The sequence below is a fragment of the Nomascus leucogenys genome, chromosome 12 (assembly GCF_006542625.1).
Source record: "Nomascus leucogenys isolate Asia chromosome 12, Asia_NLE_v1, whole genome shotgun sequence".
NCBI lineage: Eukaryota > Metazoa > Chordata > Mammalia > Primates > Hylobatidae > Nomascus > Nomascus leucogenys.
Genome location: NC_044392.1, coordinates 56,582,375 through 56,603,255, shown reverse-complemented (window position 1 = coordinate 56,603,255; position 20,881 = coordinate 56,582,375). Strand labels below are relative to the sequence as shown.

The 20,881-nt window shown below is 40.8% G+C and overlaps 1 protein-coding gene and 1 long non-coding RNA gene across 3 annotated transcripts in view; one reads left to right on the top strand and one right to left on the bottom strand.

Annotated features, from left to right (window-relative positions):
* Positions 1-10,823, bottom strand: part of LOC115837644 — a 19,397-nt gene extending 8,574 nt beyond the window's left edge. Inside the window, exon 1 of the long non-coding RNA XR_004032682.1 lies at positions 10,738-10,823. This is a non-coding gene — a long non-coding RNA (uncharacterized LOC115837644). The remainder of the gene's footprint in view (positions 1-10,737) is intronic.
* HSD3B2 (hydroxy-delta-5-steroid dehydrogenase, 3 beta- and steroid delta-isomerase 2) lies at positions 10,350-20,881 on the top strand. Of its 2 annotated transcripts, none has more exons than XM_003268061.2 (4): positions 10,350-10,509; positions 10,750-10,980; positions 17,300-17,464; positions 19,652-20,881. In XM_003268061.2, exons 2-4 carry the CDS (start codon positions 10,839-10,841, stop codon positions 20,461-20,463), a joined length of 1,119 nt encoding a protein of 372 aa, XP_003268109.1. In that variant the 5' UTR covers positions 10,350-10,509; positions 10,750-10,838; the 3' UTR covers positions 20,464-20,881. The 2 variants fall into 2 exon arrangements, with proteins under 2 accessions (XP_003268109.1, XP_003268108.1); XM_003268060.2 differs by lacking the exon at positions 10,350-10,509 and adding an exon at positions 10,541-10,621.

Genomic DNA, 20,881 nt, shown 5'->3' with positions numbered 1-20,881 from the left:
ATAACATAGTAAAGCTCCTGATACATAGTAAAGGGATCAATTAGTATATTAGAGCTCTTATGTAGAGCTTTTTATGTGCAAAGAGATATCCCATATGACCTCTTGGTCTGATATTAACTAATTATTCCTTAAAATAAATGTCTGGAGTGGAGGGAAAATGGCCAATAGGAGGTAGGACTAAATTGCTCCTCCCACTTGAATGGACAGAACAGCATGTGGAAACTTGCATCGTGAACTTCTGCTCCAGAACTACTGCAGGAATATACCAGGAAAGCTGAGAGAACCCACAGACTCTCTGAAGGAAGCAGATTGCTCCTGCAGAACTCAGAAGAGAGCCCAAATACTCTGAGTGCCCAAGATGTGAAAGTGAGAAAAGGGTGATCATATGCGCCCAAACACACACCCTCAGTAGAGAACCTGAAGGTCTAGATCATAGGAGAAGGATTTGATCTTACCTGGAGCTGAGTCAGTTTAGAGAGTGAGCAAAATACAGGGGTAGAGGAAGCAGTGGGAAAAGCCCTGTGGACTCTCTGCGTCCCCAGGGAAGCCATTTCTGACTTGTCTCACAAGGGTCCTTGGGAAGGGCTGCCAGAGGAAGTGGGAAAAGACTACGGGAGAAGGAAACCTTCAGTTGACTTTTGTAACAATTCCAAACAAATAAACTCAAAGGAGGGTGTGCATCTGATGTGCAGACTCAACAGGCAGGAAGGTGTGGAAACCCGGCTTACTTTCTCAGCTGGGAGGCTGGTAGCCTGGTGCAGGGTCTCAGCTCTGCTGACACACTGCCTGAAAACAAACTCAGTGATGTTGGGGTGGGGATGTGGTGGGAGTGAGACCAGCTTTTTGGGTTGTGTGGGAGCTGGGTGAGGCCTGTGATTGCTAGATTTCCCCCATTTCTCTGAGAACCTGCATGATGTAGCAGAGGCAGTCATAATCCTCCTGGGAACATAACTCCATTGACCTGGGAACCACAGCCCTATAGTCCAGCAGCTGCAACAAGCCGGCCCAAAGAGAGTCTGAGCTCAAACATGCCTAACCCTGCCCCCACCTGATGGTCCTTCCCTACCTACCCTGGTAGTTGAAGACAAAGGGCATATTTTCTTGGGAGTTCTAGGGCCCTTCCCACTGCCTGATCCTCCCTATACTACCACAGCTGGTGCTCTCTTGAAAGTGCTACCTCTTGGCAAGAGGCCAAGCCACACAAAAACAGTGCATTAAACAACCAAAACTAAGAACCCTCACATAGTCCATTTCACTCTCCTGCTACCTCCACCAGAGCAGGTGCTGGTATCCACAGCTGAGAGATCTGAAGATGGTTCACGTCACAGGACTCTGTGCAAACAACCCCAAGTACCAGCCCAGAGTCTAGTGGCCCTGCTGGGTAGCTAGATCCAGAAGAGAAATAACAGTCACTATTGTTCAGCTTTCAGGAAGCCACATCCCTAGGAAAAGGGGGAGAATATACATCAAGGGAACACTCTGTGGGACAGAGAATCTGAACAGCAGCCTTGAGCCCCAGATCTTCCCTCTGACATAGCCTACCCAAATGAGAAGGAACCAGAATAACAATCCTAGTAATATGACAAAACAAGGTTTTTAACAACCCCCCCCTCAAAAAATCATACCAGCTCATGAGCAATGGATCCGAACCAAGAAGAAATCCCTGATTTACCTGAAAAAGAATTCAGAAGGTTGTTTATTATGCTAATCAAGGAGGCATCAGAGAAAGGTGAAGTCCAATTTAAGGAAATAAAAAAAATGATACAAGATATGAGGGGAAGAGTCTCCAGTAAAATATATAGCATAAATAAAAAACAATCACAACTTCAGGAAATAAAAGACACACTTAGAGAAATGCAAAATATACTGGCAAGTCTCAGCAATAGAATTGAACAAGCAGAAGAAAGAACTTCAGAGCTCAAAGACAAGGTTTTAGAATTAACCCTATCTAATAATGACAAAGAAAAAAGAATTTAGAAAATGAACAAAGCCTCCAAGAAGTTGGTGATTACATTAAATGACCAAACCTAAGAATAACTGTCATTCCTGAAAAAGAAGAGAAATCTAAAAGCTTGGAAAACTTATTTGGGGGAATAATAGAGGAAAACGTTCCTGGCCTTGCTAGACACCTAGACATTCAAATACAAGAAACTCAAAGAACACCTGGGAAATTCATTGCAGAAAGATCATTGCCTAGGCACACTGTCATTAGGTTATCTAAAGTCAAGACGAAGGAAAGAATCTTAAGAGCTGTGAGTCAAAAAGCACCAGGTGTTTTTTCCTTATAGGCAAAACCCATAAAGGAAAACCTATCAGATTAACAGCAGATTTCTCAGCAGAAGGGATTGGGGCCCTATCATCAGCCTCCTTAAACAACAGAATTATCAGCCAAGAATTTTGTATCCAGCAAAACTAAGCTTCATAAATAAAGGAAAGATACAATCTTTTTCTGACAAATAAATGCGGAGAGAATTCACCACTACCAAGCCACCACTACAAAAACTGGTAAAAGAAGCTCTAAATCTTAAAGCAAATCCTGAAAATACATCTAAACAGAACCTCTTTAAAGCATAAATCTCACAGGACCTATAAAACAAAAATACAATAAAAAACAAATCTCAATAAATTTAAGAAAATTCAGATTATATCAAGTACACTCTCAGACCACAGTGGACTAAAATTGGAAATAAACTTCAAAAGGAACCTTCAAAACCAAGCAACTACATGGAAATTAAATAACCTGCTCCTGAGTGATCATTGGGTCAACAATGAAATCAAGATAAAAATTAAAAAATTCTTCAAACTAAATGATAATAGTGGCATAACATACCAAAACTTCTGGGATACAGCAAAGGCAGTGCTAAAAAGAAAGTTCATAGCCTTAAATGCCTACATCAAAAATCTGAAAGAGCACAAATAGATAATCTAAGGTCATAACCATGGAACTAGAGAAACAAGAGCAAACCAAACCCAAACCCAGCAGAAGAAAGAAAAAAAACAAGATCAGAGCAGAACTAAATGAAATTGAAACAAAAAAAAATAGAAATGATAAAACAAAAAGGTGGATCTTTTAAAAGATAAATAAAACTGATAGACCATTAGCAAGATTAACCAGGAAGAGAGCCAAATAAGTTCAACTAGAAACAAAACAGGAGATATTACAACCAACACCACGGAAATACAAAAGATTATTCAAGGCTACTATGAACACTTTATGTGCATAAACTGAAAAAGCTAGAGGAGACGGATAAATTCCCGGAAAGATACAACCATCCTAGCTTAAATCAGGAAGAATTCGAAACCGTGAACAGACAAATAACAAGCAGTGAGGATGAAAAGGTAATAAAAATATTATCAACAAAAAAAGTCCAAGACCAGACGGATTCACAATGCATTTCTACCAGACATTCAAAGAATTGGTACCAATCCTACTGACATTATTCCACAAGATTGAGAAACAGGGAATCCTCCCTAAACCATTCTATGAAGCTAGTATCACCCTAATACCAAAACCAGGAAAGAACAAGACAAAAAAAAGAAAACTACAGAGCAATATCCCTGATGAACATAGATGCAAAAATCCTTCACAACATATTAGCTAACTGAATCTAACAGCATATCAAAAAGATAATCTGCCATGGTCAAGTGCATTTTATACCAAGGTTGCAGGGATGGTTGAACATACACAAGTCGATAAATGTGATATACCATATAAACAGAATTAAAAACAAAAAAATCACGTGATCATTTCAACAAACACAAAAAAAGCGTTTGACAAAATTCAACATCCCTTTATGACTAAAACCCTCAGCAAAATTGGCATACAAGCAACATACCTCAATGTAATAAAAGCCATCTATGACAAATCCAAAGCCAACAAAATACTGAATGGGGAAAAGTTGAAAGCATTCCCTCTGAGAACTGGAACATGACAAGGATGCCCACTCTCACCACTTCTATTCAACACAGTACTGGAAGTCCTAGCAAGAGCAATCAGACAACAGAAAGAAAGAAAGGGCATCCAGATCGGTAAAGAGGAAGTCAAACTGTCACTGTTTGCTGACAATATGATTGTATATCTACAAAACCCTAAAGATTCCTCCAGAAAGCTCCTAGAACTGACAAATCTCAAATAAATTTAAGAAAATTATAAAAGAACTTGTCCTTTTATCAGTTGCTGAATTCAGCAAAATTTCAGGATACAAAATTAATGTACACAAATCAGTAGCTCTGCTATATATTAACAGCTACCAAACTGAGAACCAAATCGAGAACTGAACCCCTTTTACAATAGCTGCAAAATAATAATAATAATAAAATACTTAGGAATATACCTAACCAAGTAGGCAAAAGACCTCCACAAGGAAAACTACAAAACACTGCTGAAAGAAATCATAGATGACACAAACAAATGGGAACACATCCCATGCTCATGAATGGGTAGAATCAACATTGTGAAAAAATTGTAGACTGCCAAAAGCAATCTACAAATTAAATGCAATTCTCATCAAGATAGCACCATTATTGTTCACAGAACTAGAGAAAACCATCCTAAAATTCATATGAAATCAAACAAGAGCCTGCATAGCCAAAGTAAGACTAAGTAAAAAGAACAAATTCAGGGCATGAATACCAGGAGGTAGAGATCAATGGCGCCACCTTAGAGGCTGCCTATCATACCATTATTGTCAGCCTCTGGAGCACCTGGCTGAATGGCATCTATGTAACCTCTCCCACCAAGATAATTGGCAGACAGCGTAGTAAGTAGAAAATGGAAATGAGATTTTACTAAACCCTTCTCCATCCTCACTTCGAAGGCCTTCTGGGAAAGACAGCAAAGTTGAGCTCATATAAACCAAAAACTCTGGCCCCAGCTCTACCTCTGTGGTGGGGGGAATGGCCCATTCTTCCTTACTTCTGACAACTGGCTCTTCAAATACACTTCAAATACCTGGGAATCTACTCATATCCATCCTCTGAATGAGAAGAAAATTGCTTCTCCTTGGCAAACAGCTTTGGCCTGGGCAATGGTCCCAATCTGTCATTAGTATGAGAAACTTTCCAGTATTTTCATTTTTGTGGTCACTGTTCTCTTCTATTTCCTTTTATGTATTAGTTCATAAGCACTATGTTTCAAAAGCACTAAGACATTCTAGAGTCCTTGATTGTTCATTCATCTTTCCATTCATTTATTAAATAAACATTTATTAAGTTCCTATTATATGTCAGATGTTGTGAAAATTCTCATGGTAATAAAAAGATGTATGAGACATAGACATTTTATTTAGTCAAACACTCAACAAATTTTGAACATCTACTCTGTACATGGTGCTAAGGATCAATAAAGGAGTAGTCCAGTTTTAAGACAACACAACAAAAATGAACTCTCAACTCCACTGGCTGTAACACCTTTCTACTGAGATCTTCATGGCACAAATTATTGATAAACAGGTATTTTTTTTTAATGATCACTCTCTTCACTTTTTCCTTCTACTCCTCAAAGCACAGATGAGTTGTGGGTTGTACTTTCCAGTTGAACTTTCAACCCAAATATTCGAGGAAATTGCTCTTACCAAATTACTTAGGATGTTGCCAAAACCAATGGTCAATTCTCTTCCTATTGTATTTGATGCATCAGCAGCATCCATCTTAGTGGACCACACTCCTCTTGAAACACTTTCTCCAGTTGACTTTTACAATGCCATCCCCTCCTAACTTTCCTCTTTCCACCAACTTCTACTCAGTATCTTTAGCTGGCCCCTCCTCCTCTTTTCAACCTCTAAATGTTGATATATCTATTCCAGGATTCAGTCTGGAAACTTTTCCTTTTATCCATGAATATTATTACCTTAGCTTATTTCATCTAGTCCTGTGCCTTTAAAAATTATTCTATGCTTCTCACGTACAAATTGACCTCTCTAGGACTAGCACAGGGGGTGTAATTATCCTAAAGTAACCCAGAATTTTAATAATCTGGACAAGAAGATGGATTTTCCTTTTCCCAGCATGACGGACTGTGCCTACTATATCGCTCCCTGTAGAATGGGTCGCTTCTCCCCTAAGAAAAGGGAAACTCTTTGCATGAGTCCCAAGGACTCTAGGTGCTGGGTAGCTGATTTTCCCAGACAATCTTGTGAATAGCTGGCACCTAAATCCAGACTGTTTCACGCCAACAGCCTGTGTTCCTCCCTTGATAAAGCTGTGTCCTTGTGCTTACATCATAAAAAGTTATAATAAGGGAGATTAGTGTTCCTACACTGGAATGAAGACTCACATTGTTAGCCCAGCAATTTCCTAACAATTTATGCATCAGCATAAGATAGGAGGATGGGGAAATCATGCTGCCTATTCTTTTGCTGATCAGTAATCTTTGTGAGTTTTCCTAATACAGCATATTATTTAACCCGTGATCATCATATTGAGAAATTCTTTACAAACTCTGATGCCAATAGGTGGTAACTCAGATGGACAACACTTTACACAGCATGCTGACCTTCTCTGAGCATGTGGAGGACAATTTCGTTGTCTCAGGATCACATGTATAAAAGACTATCATTTTTTCCATTGAATTTACTTTTGTCAAAATCAATTGGTCATACCAATTTAGGCCATTAACTCACACATAAGCAAAAATTCCTTCAACATGGATTATAGGCCTAAATGTAAGGGCTAAACTATACACTTCTTGAAAAAAACAGAGATTAATACATTCATGACACTGAATTAGGCAAAAGCCCAAATTTTCCTGGTAGAAGGAAAAAAGTTGAAAAATGAGACATGATCAAAACTAAAAATGTTTGCATGTTAAAAGACATCAATAAGAAAGTGAAAAGATAAGCCACAGACTGGAGGAAAAAAATTTAAATCATATATTTGATAAAGGACTCATATCCAGAATGTAAAATGCACTCACAACTAAACAACAAAAAGATAAATAACCCAATTTTAAAATGAGCAAGGTATTTGAATAATCATTTCACCAAAAAGGTGTAGGAATGGCCAATAAAGTACAGAAAAGATGGTCAGCATCATCAGTCAGCAGGGAAATGCAAATTAAAACTACAATGTGACACCACTTCTTACCCACTAGAATGCTAAACTAAAAAAAAGAAAAGACAATAACAATTGGAGGAAGTGAAAGCACAATGATGTGGGAAAATTGAAATACTCATGCATTGTTGATGGGACAGGCAGCCATGTTCAAAAACATTTTGGCAGTTCCTTAAAACATTAAAGATGCACTTACCATATGACCTAGCAGTTTTACTCCTGTCTACCCTAAAGAAATAAAAATGTATGTCTACACAACACATGAATGTGAATATTCATAGCAGCTTTATCCATAATGCACTTTGGGAGGCCAAGGTGAGCGGATCATGAGGTCAAGAGATTGAGACCATCCTGGCCAACATGGTGAGACCTTGTCTCTCCTAAAGATACAAAAATTAGCTGGACATGGTGGCATGCACCTGTAGTCCCAGCTACTCGGGAGGCTGAGGCAGGAGAATCGCTTGAACCCAGGAGGCGGGGGTTGCAGTGAGCCCAGACTGTGCTACTGCACTCAGCCTGGTGGCAGAACGACACTCCATCTCAAAAAAAAAAAAAGTGGAAACACATAAATATCTATCAACTGATAAATGAATAAACTGATGGCAGCCATCCCTACAATTTAATAGAATTTGCCACCTAAAAGGAATGAAATATTGATACGTGTGGTTCACATAGATGAACCACATAAGCATATTAACCTAAGTGAAAGGAGGCAGATGCAAAAGACCACATATTGCATGATTCTAGTTATATGGTGTCCAGAAAATCAAATCTGTGGAGTCAGGAAGTCATAGGGGCTGCCTAGAGCTGGGGAGTTGGGAATAAGAGGTGGCAAATGATGAGCATGAGGGATTTCTTAGGAAAGACAGAAATGTTCCAAAACAGGATTGTGACGATGGTCACACAAGTCTAAAATTTTACTAAAAATAATTCAACTGTACACTTAAAACAGGGGAATGTTATAATATGTCAATTATACCTCAGTAAAGCTGTTTAAAAACAGAAAGTTGGTAGTGTGGCCCCCAGAAGCCTTGCTCTTTGTCCTACTGCTCACTTTCCTAAAGAAAGCAAAATATTTATTGGTTTAAAAAAAGCTTACAGTTATTGCTTCCACTCAGACTCCAAGAGACACTGCCTGAACTCTAAGAGCCTCCAGAACTCTCAACGGCTGAAGGAACATTTGGTCCCACCCTGAAGGTGATGGGGGTCTATAAGGTGCACTCCAGCATCTGATATGGCAGGCAAAGTTGTGTGATGCACCTGGGTGATTTCAGATAGTGCTCCACAAGTCTCAGCAAGACCCAGGGCCTGTATCTAGTTCTGAGAGCTTCAGAGGACAAGCTGCTACATCTTGCATCATAGGACTAACCTTTCCTAGGCAAGTGGGTTTGAAGCATTGGCAGCCAGGTTCCAAGTAGAAGTTGAATGTCTACAACATGGGAGAAAGTCAAGACCCAGAATGGGGAGTCAAGCTAAATCATTTGTAGAGTATGACTTCCAACAACTTCAGAAAGCATTCTTTTGAAGTGCTTATGGCATTTTCACCAACATAGACCATATGCTGGACCATAAAACAAATCTCAATATATATCCAAGAATCAAAATCATACAGAGTATATGCTCTGGCCACAATAGTATTTAATTAGAAATCCATAACAATAAGAAAATCCCCAATTTTAGAAAACATGCAACATGCTTCTCAATAACACTTGGGTCAAAGAAGACATCACAAGAAAAAATTCAAAACATCAGTAACTGAATAATGATAACCCAATGCATCAAAATGTTGGATACAGCTGACATAGTGTTTAGAAAGAAATTTACAACTTTAAATGCCTATGGTGGAAATGAGCAAAGGAGTAAAGTCAATTATCTGTGCTTTTATCATAAGAACCCTGAAAAGGAAGAGTAAAATAAACCCAAAGTTAATAAATGTAAGCCAATAATAAAAATAATGAAAATCATGAAATAGAAAAATGAACAAACAATAGAAACAATCAGTGGTCAATTTTCTATACTCCACAAACAAAACTTCGGTTCAGAATGATTTTATATTTAAATATATATCCAGAATCACAAAGATCTTAGAAGACAAAATTAGGAAAATATAAGAATAAAGTGGGAACTCTGTGGGAATAAAAATCAGAAAGTAATTGCCTACCAGGTAAATTGCAGGAAGGGCAGGGAATTGACTAAGAATAGGCAGATAAAACTTTCTGGAGTGAAGGAAATGGCTTATATCTTCTTTTTGGTGGTAATTACATGGACGTATATAACTGTCAAGGTTCATTGACACTGAACACTTAAGTGTACACTGAACGCTTAAGATCTGGGCCTTGTAATGCGTGTAAACTACATCTCTATTGTTTTAAGTAGAGAAAAGTGTCTTGGGGAGTTTATGGCAGTGATGTTTGGGCAGACTGGGGCATAGGTTTCAGAAGCATTCACAGCATCTTCAGTTCAACAATTTGCTAAGAATGGTTTTGCAGCCAAAAATGTAAGATAAATGCAAATATCTATGATTAGAGTCATTGGGCATACAACTACAAATCCCCACACTTGTAGTACAGGCCATATAATTAATTTGTTATCACTAGATACCTTTCCTTCAATGAGGTTCTTCCATTAGGAACCCAGAGCTCTCCAGGAAAAAATTGCAATTGAGATTTTGGATATATTGGGTGGAAAAGAAAGTCACCTCACATAAAACTTAGTGATTGGAGCTGTCACCATTGTAAATTTCTTTTATTCTTCTTCTTATTATTATTATTATACTTTATGTTTTAGGGTACATGTGCACAATGTGCAGGTTCGTTACATATGTATCCACGTGCCATGTTGTTTTGCTGCACCCATTAACTCGTCATTTAGCATTAGGTATATCTCCTAATGCTGTCCCTCCCCCCTCCCCCCACCCCACAACAGTCCCCAGAGTATGATGTTCCCCTTCCTGTGTCCATGAGTTCTCATTGTTCAATTCCCACCTGTGAGTGAGAACATGCGGTGTTTGGTTTTTTGTCCTTGCGATAGTTTACTGAGAATGATGGTTTCCAGTTTCATCCATGTCCCTACAAAGGACATGTACTCATCATTTTTTATGGCTAAACTTTGCAAGACAGCAGTGACATTTCAAATGACACTCTCAGAGAGGTGATAATGGGCTAATGTAGATCTCCCTCCAGTTGGATTTACTGCACAAGGACAACATTTACATTGCACTTGGAGACTTCTCCCAGTTTGGCTTAAGTTCACAGATTGTGGATCCCAGACAGCTGGTATCAACTGACCAGTGTTCTGTTAAGGCTAAACCCAAGACTCGTTATCACACTGCGGCCTTAAGATTGGATTTCTCTTCCTGTTCCTGGGAAGAATTAGAGATATAACCTAAAGGTCACTATTATTCTGAGAAAAGGGATCCTGGAGGAGGAGGGAGAAATGAGTATGTGGCAGGAGTTCAAGGTGATAAGGGCTGAGCCAGAAGCCACAGAGCATAAAGCTCCAGTCCTTCCTCCAGGGATGAGGCAATAAGGACTTGGACTCCTCTGTCCAGCTTTTAACAATCTAAGTTACGGTTAGAGCTTTTTCCTTTTCTTTCAACTACTACTGGCAGTAGTGGGGTCATGGAATTTTTGTAAAAAATGGGGTGGAGGAAAATAAGGCATCTGCATGAGTGTATAACCATTTTACCTCTGTTTTTAGCCCTCTTCTGGGTCACGCTAGAATCAGATCTGCTCTCCAGCATCTTCTGTTTCCTGGCAAGTGTTTCTTGCTACTTTGGATTGGCCGTGATGGGCTGGAGCTGCCTTGTGACAGGAGCAGGAGGGCTTCTGGGTCAGAGGATCGTCCGCCTGTTAGTGGAAGAGAAGGAACTGAAGGAGATCAGGGCCTTGGACAAGGCCTTCAGACCAGAATTGAGAGAGGAATTTTCTAGTAAGTAAACTTGAGTCATGGGTCTGTGGCTCCATCTTAAACTCTGCCTGGGTGTGGGGAGGTTGACCTTGTCTAACAAGTTAAGGAAAGTTGTAGCCAAATGAAAGCCAATCACACATCCAAAGTCATCAGAAAGGAAATAGAATAAAATGGTATAGTGTGAAAGATACTGGATGGGGTGTCCAGAGACTGGATTCTGGCCCTGACGCAGAACTTGAGAGGTAGCCATGTCAGCCTCAAGGCTGCTTTTCTTCTCTTCTAGAAAATCACACATGAGTTCTCTTTCTTGTCTACAACTCTTATGTTCCGAAGCTTTTTGTCTTGGCGATTGCTGTGCAACATTCATAAAGGACATCATTTACCTGGAGACCTCACCAGTGGGTCCTGCCTCTCTAGACTGCCCCAGACTTTGTTTCATTTTATAGCTTCCTTAGCATCTTTAGTGAGGGCAAAATAAAAGGAAGTGAAGGCACAGATGTGTGTGTAATTGTGTGTGTGTGTGTGTGTGTGTGTCAGAGAGAAAGAAAATGAGGGGGAAAGAAAGTCAGAGACAGAATGAGAAAGACAGAGAATGAATGAGAAAGATAGTGTGAGAGAGAGAGCATCAGCGAGAGACAGAGAGTGAAAGTGAGACAGATCATCAGTGAGAGAGAGAGAAAGAGAGAAAGAGAGCATGCACAAGTGCACAGCACAGGGCAGAGACAGAGTAAGGGGCAATATGAGGCCGGCATGCCTCGTTTATATTTCTCATATATAGCCTTTTTTAAAAAAACCATTTGTCTCTGTTGTTCAATACCCCAAAGAAATTGACTGCAGAATTTGCTGTAGTAACTCTTTGTGCAAATAACTCTGTGAGGAAGGTAGAAAAGGGGTCACCTCCAACTGGACAATGAACCCATCAATTTCCAGAAACATAAAGTGACTTGCCAAGAACTGTTGATGAATGTGTAGCAGAGCTCAGATCAGAGTTTCATTCCAGAGGCTTCATCACTTGACCCCTGGGCTAATCCTTGGTGGGTCTTCAGTCTCTCCTTTTGCCTCTCTGTGTGCCCCAAACCAATTCCTTGTCTTCCTGCCAACCCAGGGGACTGGGGGAACTATGTGTCTTCATGCAGGTTTTGGCTGCCTAGAAGGTCCTGCCCTGTTCACACAGAAGCTCCCCTTGACACTCTCCTCTTTAAATGTCCAATTTCCTCTGCTCTCTCTTCTAATGGTGTTTTTGATAAACAGATATTAACACATGACAAATATTAAATGTTTGTAATCCTTATGTCTCAGCAATATTTACAATCTAACATCTGATACCAGGAAAAAGCAATGCTCAGCCTAGAGGAACAGTTCCGCTATGGTGAAAATGCAGGGGGCATAATGGATGGGCAGGGCCTGTATGAGATAAAAACAGAGAATCCTTTCAGTGTTCTTTCTGTGCCAGGCACCATGCTAAAGGTTTTGCATGTGCCGACTCATTACTCCACATAACAACCCTATGAGATTGGTAATATTATTATCCTCCTTTTTTTAGATGAGGAGACAGGCACAGAGAGGTTAATCAACTTGTCGAAGCTCCCAAGTTAGATTATGGCAAAGCTGGATTTGAATCCAGGCAGTCTAGTGCAGCTTCTGTGCTCTTAAGCAGTAGTTTGTCTAGCAGCTTCTCTGAGCCTCCCTCCAGCCCAACACACACCACAAAAGCAACTGCATTTAGTCTACATAAAACACTTGCCAAGTCCACAGTGCCTTGGAGAAGGAGGGATCTAAGGCTCTATCAAAAAAGTCCCCTTTTCTGGTCTCTCTAGATCCCCGGGAACTCAATGGGGAAGAGTCATTTTCTATCGGCTTTGGACTTCTGCTATGAAATGACAATTCCTTTGAGCCAGTCTGTCTAAAGTCAGCAGCAAAGGAGAAGCAGATGAAGGGAGCAGAAAAGGTAGAGGTGGAAATACAACCAGAGAAAATTCCACTCTCGGGCTCACACCCGCCTCCTCCCCAGCAGCCTCTTCCCTGCCTCCACCATTCCAGGGCCTTCTTGGAGTTGCCTGACAATGGGAAGGGGCTGGGAGTAGACAAAACAAGGCAGAGGCATCAGGAGAGCAAATGGTCCCGCCTGTAAACCAGGAAGGAATTTCTTCAGCCTTGAATTTTTCATTCTGAATTTTGCTGTCACTGTTCTTTGGCCTCTGTTGGCATTTTCAGTTAAACTGGCTTATTCTTACTCTTTCTCAGAAAAGTTGATTCTAAACAGCTGTTCCTGCACCTGGGGTACAGGGTACAAAAATGGCAGATGGGATGGGCAGGTTTGAGCCTTCACTAGAAAATTGACTTTAGATCTGTCCCTTAACCTCTCTGAGCCTCAGTTTCCTCACCAATAAAGTGGGACTCAGAATACTTACCTCATGAGATAGCTGTAAAAGGAAATAAGCAAGCTGTGAGCCATATGCAGATTATAAAGCACAAATGAGTGTAGAGTATTTACCTGACCTCCATGTAGCATGGTGTTCATTTTGTGGGCTAATTCCAGGTGACAACTTTACTGGCAGCATCACTACCTGTGGATGTCAGAGGAGCCTGAAGATAGGGATGTTACATCCGCTGCCCTTGGCTAGACATTAGACAGCTGAGATGTTAGTTCATCGGTGGCTAACTCATTTTCAGCATTGCTATCTGCTTTTTATGATATCTGATAAAAGTTTCTCAATGAAATTCATCATTTAAGCCCATCTGCAATTCCTGAGTAATGGCTCCACTCTCCTCCCGGTTGCCCAAGCAGGAAACTGTAGGGGTGATTTTGTCTCCTTTTCCTCTCATCTCAGCTCCAGTAGGTACCAGGACCTTCAAGGTAAGGTCTGAAATTCAAACCTGGTGTATCTCTCCCCTTCTCTGCTTCCACTGCTGGACCCTGGTTCCAGTCCTCATCTAAACTTTGGCACAGACATTCTGATTAATCTCTTGATCACCTGGCTTTCTCATTTCCCCTATACCAGTCCGTTTTATATCCTCAAGCCAAGGTAAACTTCCTACGCCACAACTCTGCATCTGTTTCTCTTTTATTATTATTATTATTATTATTATTATTATTATTATTATTATTTTGAGACAGGGTCTTTCTCTGCCACTGAGGCTGGCATGCCGTGGCATGATCTCAATTCACTGCAACTTCCGCCTCCCGGACTCCAACCATCTTCCTGCTTCAGGTTTGTGATTAGCTGGGACTATAGGCACTTACCATCATGCCCAGCTAATTTTTGTAGTTTTAGTAAAGACGGGGTTTTGCCATGTTTTGCAGCCAGACCTCCACCTCCAGAAATCAAGTGATTCACCACCTCAGAGTCCCAAAGAGCTGGAATTACAGGCATGAGCCACTGCATCCGGCCTGTTTCTCTACTTATTCCAACATAAATAAGGGTTTTTCTTTAACATGGTGCTGGAGACCCAAAATCATAATTCTTTTTTTTTATTTTTTATTTTTTATTATTACACTTTAGGTTTTAGGGTACATGTGCACAATGTGCAGGTTTGTTACATATGTATCCATGTGCCATGTTGTTTTGCTGCACTCATTAACTCGTCCTTTAGCATTAGGTATATCTCCTAATGCTGTCCCTCCCCCCTCCCCCCACCCCACAACAGTCCCCAGAGTGTGATGTTCCCCTTCCTGTGTCCATGAGTTCTCATTGTTCAATTCTCACCTATGAGTGAGAACATGCGGTGTTTGGTTGTTTGTCCTTGCGATAGTTTACTGAGAATGATGTTTTCCAGTTTCATCCATGTCCCTACAAAGGACATGAACTCATCATTTTTTATGGCTGCATAGTATTCTGTGGTGTATATGTGCCACATTTTCTTAATCCAGTCTATCGTTGTTGGACATTTGGGTTGGTTCCAACTCTTTGCTATTGTGAATAGTGCCGCAATAAACATACATGTGCTTGTGTCTTTATAGCAGCATGATTTATAGTCCTTTGGATATATACCCAGTAATGGGATGGCTGGGTCAAATGGTATTTCTAGTTCTAGATCCCTGAGGAATCGCCACACTGACTTCCACAATGGCTGAACTAGTTTACAGTCCCACCAACAGTGTAAAAGTGTTCCTATTTCTCCACATCCTCTCCAGCACCTGTTGTTTCCTGATTTTTTAATGATGGCCATTCTAACTGGTGTGAGATGGTATCTCACTGTGGTTTTGATTTGCATTTCTCTGATGGCAAGTGATGATGAGCATTTCTTCATGTGTTTTCTGGCTGCATAAATGTCTTCTTTTGAGAAGTGTCTGTTCATATCCTTTGCCCACTTTTTGATGGGATTGTTTGTTTTTTTCTTGTAAATTTGTTTGAGTTCATCGTAGATTCTGGATATTAGCCCTTTGTCAGATGAGTAGGTTGCAAAATTTTTCTCCCATTCTGTAGGTTACCTGTTCACTCTGATGGTAGTTTCTTTTGCTGTGCAGAAACTCTTTAGTTTAATTAGATCCCATTTGTCAATTTTGGCTTTTGTTGCCATTGCTTTTGGTGTTTTAGACATGAAGTCCTTGCCCATGCCTATGTCCTGAATGGTATTGCCTAGGTTTTCTTGTAGGATTTTAATGGTTTTAGGTCTAACATGTAAGTCTTTAGTCCATCTTGAATTAATTTTTGTATAAGGTGTAAGGAAGGGATCCAGTTTCAGCTTTCTACATATGGCTAGCCAGTTTTCCCAGCACCATTTATTAAATAGGAAATCCTTTCCCCATTTCTTGTTTTTGTCAGGTTTGTCAAAGATCAGATAGTTGTAGATATGTGGCATCATTTCTGAGGGCTCTGTTCTGTTCCATTGATCTATGTCTCTGTTGTGGTACCAGTACCATGCTGTTTTGGTTACTGTAGCCTTGTAGTATAGTTTGAAGTCAGGTAGTGTGATACCTCCAGCTTTGTTCTTTTGGCTTAGGATTGACTTGGTGATGCGGGCTCTTTTTTGATTCCATATGAACTTTAAAGTAGTTTTTTCCAATTCTGTGAAGAAAGTCATTGGTAGCTTGATGGGGATGGCATCGAATCTATAAATTACCTTGGGCAGTATGGCCATTTTCACGATATTGATTCTTCCAACCCATGAGCATGGAATGTTCTTCCATTTGTTTGTATCCTCTTTTATTTCATTGAGCAGTGGTTTGTAGTTCTCCTTGAAGAGGTCCTTCACATCCCTTGTAAGTTGGATTCCTAGGTATTTTATTCTCTTTGAAGCAATTGTGAATGGGAGTTCACTCATGATTTGGCTCTCTGTTTGTCTGTGATTGGTGTACAAGAGAATTTCAGACCAATATCCTTGATGAACATTGATGCAAAAATCCTCAATAAAATTCGGGCAAACCGAATCCAGCAGCACATCAAAAAGCTTATACACCATGATCAAGTGGGCTTCATCCCTGGGATGCAAGGCTGGTTCAACATACACAAATCAATAAATGTAATCCACCATATAAACAGAACCAAAGACAAAAACCACATGATTATCTCAATAGATGCAGAAAAGGCCTTTGACAAAATTCAACAACCTTCATGCTAAAAACTCTCAATAAATTAGGCATTGATGGGACGTATCTTAAAATAATAAGAGCTGTCTATGACAAACCCACAGCCAATATCATACTGAATGGGAAAAACTGGAAGCATTCCCTCTGAAAACTGGCACAAGACAGGGATGCCCTCTCTCACTGCTCCTATTCAACATAGTGCTGGAAGTTCTGGCCAGAGCAATCAGGCAGGAGAAGGAAATAAAGCGTATTCAATTAGGAAAAGAGGAAGTCAAATTGTCCCCGTTTGCAGATGACATGATTGTATATCTAGAAAACCCCATCGTCTCAGCTCAAAATCTCCTTAAGGTGATTAGCAACTTCAGCAAAGTCTCAGGATACAAAATCAATGTACGAAAATCCAAAATCATAATTCTATACATGATTCCTCATCACCTACAGAATTAAATTCAAACTTTCCCTCTTATACCCAACTCTCCACAATCACTCTATTCTCCATAAAAAATTTGGTAAGTCTCCCATGACTCTAGCAATGCTTATATTCCAGGGATGTGTGACAATTCACTGCTCACATTACTTTTCTGGAATAAGATGGGGTAGAAACAGATGTGTCCTCTTTCCCAATAAACTGCTACACATGCTGATTTCTGTGCTTTTGTTTACTTGTTCCTTTTATAGAATGTAGTACACCCTCCACTCTAACACCCATACTCTAACCGTCCTTGAGCACCTATGTAACATCGCCTTTATCAGAAAACTTCCCAGCCAGATCCAGAAATCTTTCCAATGACCTGACCTGTGTTCACACAGAACTCCAGAACAAGACCAAGCTGACAGTGCTGGAAGGAGACATTCTGGATGAGCCATTCCTGAAGAGAGCCTGCCAGGATATCTCAGTCGTCATCCACACCGCCTGTATCATTGACGTCTTTGGTGTCACTCACAGACAGTCCATCATGAATGTCAATGTGAAAGGTACAGTAGCCTGGGGAAGAGATAAAGCAAGTTGGTTAAGTGAGGATCAGAAAGAAGGACAAGAAAGGGAAGAGAAGTTACTCCATTGAACACCTGCTGAGCTCTTGGTCAAGTGCCTTTGCTGAGCACTACTGACTGGGGAGTTCAAGGCTGGTAACCTCAGTTTTTCAGATGAGAAAACTAGAGCTGAGAGACAGCAAGTAACTTGTCCAAGGCCCCACAGGTAAGTAAGTAAGTAGGACAGTTAGACTTTAAACTCACTCCTGTGTGACTCCAAAGGCTGTGGAAGCTCTTTTTACTGTGGCCCCAATCAAAAGTCAACTAAACTCCAACTTCAAACTCATGATATCCAGCTACTCCTTGGCTCCCCGGGCCAGAATCAGACCTTCCAGGTGCCACCATAGTCATCATTTTGAACCTTGTATGTAGGCTGATGAGAACATTCAGAGTCTTCCTGCCCACCTCAAAGAAGAAGTCCTCTCAAGAGAACTAGCAAAGCTGGTTCACAGAGGTCTGTCAGGACAGAATTATCCAGCACATGCCTTCCCACAATATTTTCTTAACAAAAAGAGTTTCCCAGTGTCCAGAATACAATCTCTTCAGCTCACCACAGGATCTACTATTACAGAGCCATTTCCAGCCAGGTGCCCAAAGTGCACCCTCATTTGATCCACTTTTTTTTAAGGAATCTTGCCCATGCAGTCTCACCCTCTGATTCCCAGAGCCCAGTCTCTTCAAACCACAGCACCCCACTGCTGGCCTGACCCTCCACATTCAGTCTACCCAAACTCCTTTTATAAAGCAACTAATTGCTTTTGAGTCTCCAGCACTGTCTAAAAAAACAAACAAAAATCCTTTCCAGTTTCTACATAGCCATACCCCTAAGTACTGCTACAGTTCAAGGAGTGTGCTAAGAGTAAACAGTTTTTTGCTTTAATTTTGACTTTCCACAGCTCCCAAAAACAGAGGATAAGCAATGACAGGGGGAGTGTTAGAGGCATCTGTTTCTTAAAACCATTGTCACTCCCGGGCTTAGAAAATACTTCACAATGATGGCCATTTCATGAGGCTGTCTCTCCAGAAACTCAAATTGAACAGAGACTTTAAAAGTGGCTAAGAATACAAAATAAGTAAATAAAAATGATCCTTTGCCTAAGAAATTCCTTCCTTCTTCAAGGGAAGACACTGCAGATACCTCCATGAGCTTTGCTTCCACACAGCTCGGGTGATGCTGACAGGTCTTCCCAGTGTAGGTGTTATCAGCAGAGGGCACACTCCCTGCCCAGTCCTCCATCAGGTGCCACAGGAAACGCCAGGGCAGGGTTTAAAGGAAGGTTTATCACCCCCACTTTATATAACTGGGTAACAGAGTCATAGCCAGAATTGGAAGCAGCTTTTCCAGGGAACACACAATCAGGAAAAAGTGTGGGTTTCCAGCATCTCCCCACAACCCACTGTTTGCTCAGTGACTCCAGGGATGGTCTTTGTGACAGAGTTTTATTAATCCATTGCAAAATGAGAAAAATACCAGCAATTCTATGTATATCTAAGAGTGTATATTGCCTATATTCAACTGTGAATTTGTATGTGTAAAGCAAATTCTTCCACTGTCCTTTCTTGCCTAAGGACTGACTGGGACTATTCATATTCTCAGATTATAGCTTCCTGATTTTTTAGATTTTAAATGATCTGTCTTTAATTGTATTGATGACAAATCATACTTTTTCAATATCCTTACTTGGCAAAAAATAAAGTGATTACCCTAGGTCCTTTTCCAAAATTAAAGTATATAAATATAATATATATATTATATAATATATACATGTGTGTGTATATATAATTATATATTATATATACACACATACACACACATATATATATACATATACATATATACACACACACACACACACACACACACCCCACACACAAAAACATAGGTCCATGAAACCCAAAAGTCTAGAAATTCTTGCTTTCTGGAACCTAAATGTCAGTTTCTTTTTATTTTTGTGTTTTTCCTATGGCTGTATCATGACCCAATCTCAGTCAGAGCCACAGAAGAATGCACCCTGAGTCTGTTATAACCACTGCACTTGGGAGTGGGGGGTGGGGCACATGGATCTGTGCACGTGGTTGCAGCTCCTTTGGGATATTTCCTGACACTGACATCATGCTCTTTGTGGGCAGGTACCCAGCTACTGTTGGAGGCCTGTGTCCAAGCTAGTGTGCCAGTCTTCATCTACACCAGTAGCATAGAGGTAGCCGGGCCCAACTCCTACAAGGAAATCATCCAGAACGGCCACGAAGAAGAGCCTCTGGAAAACACATGGCCCGCTCCATACCCGTACAGCAAAAAGCTTGCTGAGAAGGCTGTGCTGGCGGCTAATGGGTGGACTCTGAAAAATGGTGATACCTTGTACACTTGTGCCTTAAGACCCACGTATATCTATGGGGAAGGAGGCCCATTCCTTTCTGCCAGTATAAATGAGGCGCTGAACAACAATGGGATCCTGTCAAGTGTTGGAAAGTTCTCCACAGTCAACCCAGTCTATGTTGGCAACGTGGCCTGGGCCCACATTCTGGCCTTGAGGGCCCTGCGGGACCCCAAGAAGGCCCCAAGTGTCCGAGGTCAATTCTATTACATCTCAGATGACACACCTCACCAAAGCTATGATAATCTTAATTACATCCTGAGCAAAGAGTTCGGCCTCCGCCTTGATTCCAGATGGAGCCTTCCTTTATCCCTGATGTACTGGATTGGCTTCCTGCTGGAAGTAGTGAGTTTCCTACTCAGCCCAATTTACACCTATCAACCCCCCTTCAACCGCCACACAGTCACATTATCAAATAGTGTGTTCACCTTCTCTTACAAGAAGGCTCAGCGAGATCTGGCATATAAGCCGCTCTACAGCTGGGAGGAAGCCAAGCAGAAAACCGTGGAGTGGGTTGGTTCCCTTGTGGACCAGCACAAGGAAACCCTGAAGTCCAAGACTCAGTGATTTAAGGATGACAGAGATGTGCATGTGGGTATTGTTAGGAGATGTCATCAAGCTCCATCTTCCTGGCTTCATACAGAAGGCAACAAGGGCACAAGCCCAGGTCCTGCTGCCTCCCTTTCACACAATGCCCAACTTATTGTCTTCTTCACATCATCAAAATCTCCACAGTCACTGGCCCAACCAGAACTTTCTGTCCTAATCATACACCAGAGGACAGACAACATGATTTGCTGTTACCAAATCTCAGTGGCTGATTCTGAACAATTGTGGTCTCTTTTAACTTGAGGTTCTCTTTTTACTAATAGAGCTCCATTTCCCCTCTTAAATGAGAAAGCATTTCTTTTCGCTTTAATCTCCTATTCCTTCACACAGTTCAACATAAAGAGCAATAAATATTTTAATGCTTAACATGGAGAGA

Coding starts and splice junctions, on each gene's coding strand:
- HSD3B2 (XM_003268061.2), top strand. CDS start 10,839: ATGGGCTGGAGCTGCCTTGTGACAGGAGCAGGAGGGCTTCTGGGTCAG. Junction 10,981..17,299: donor ATTGAGAGAGGAATTTTCTA/GTAAGTAAACTT, acceptor GTGTTCACACAG/AACTCCAGAACAAGACCAAG. Junction 17,465..19,651: donor CATGAATGTCAATGTGAAAG/GTACAGTAGCCT, acceptor CTTTGTGGGCAG/GTACCCAGCTACTGTTGGAG.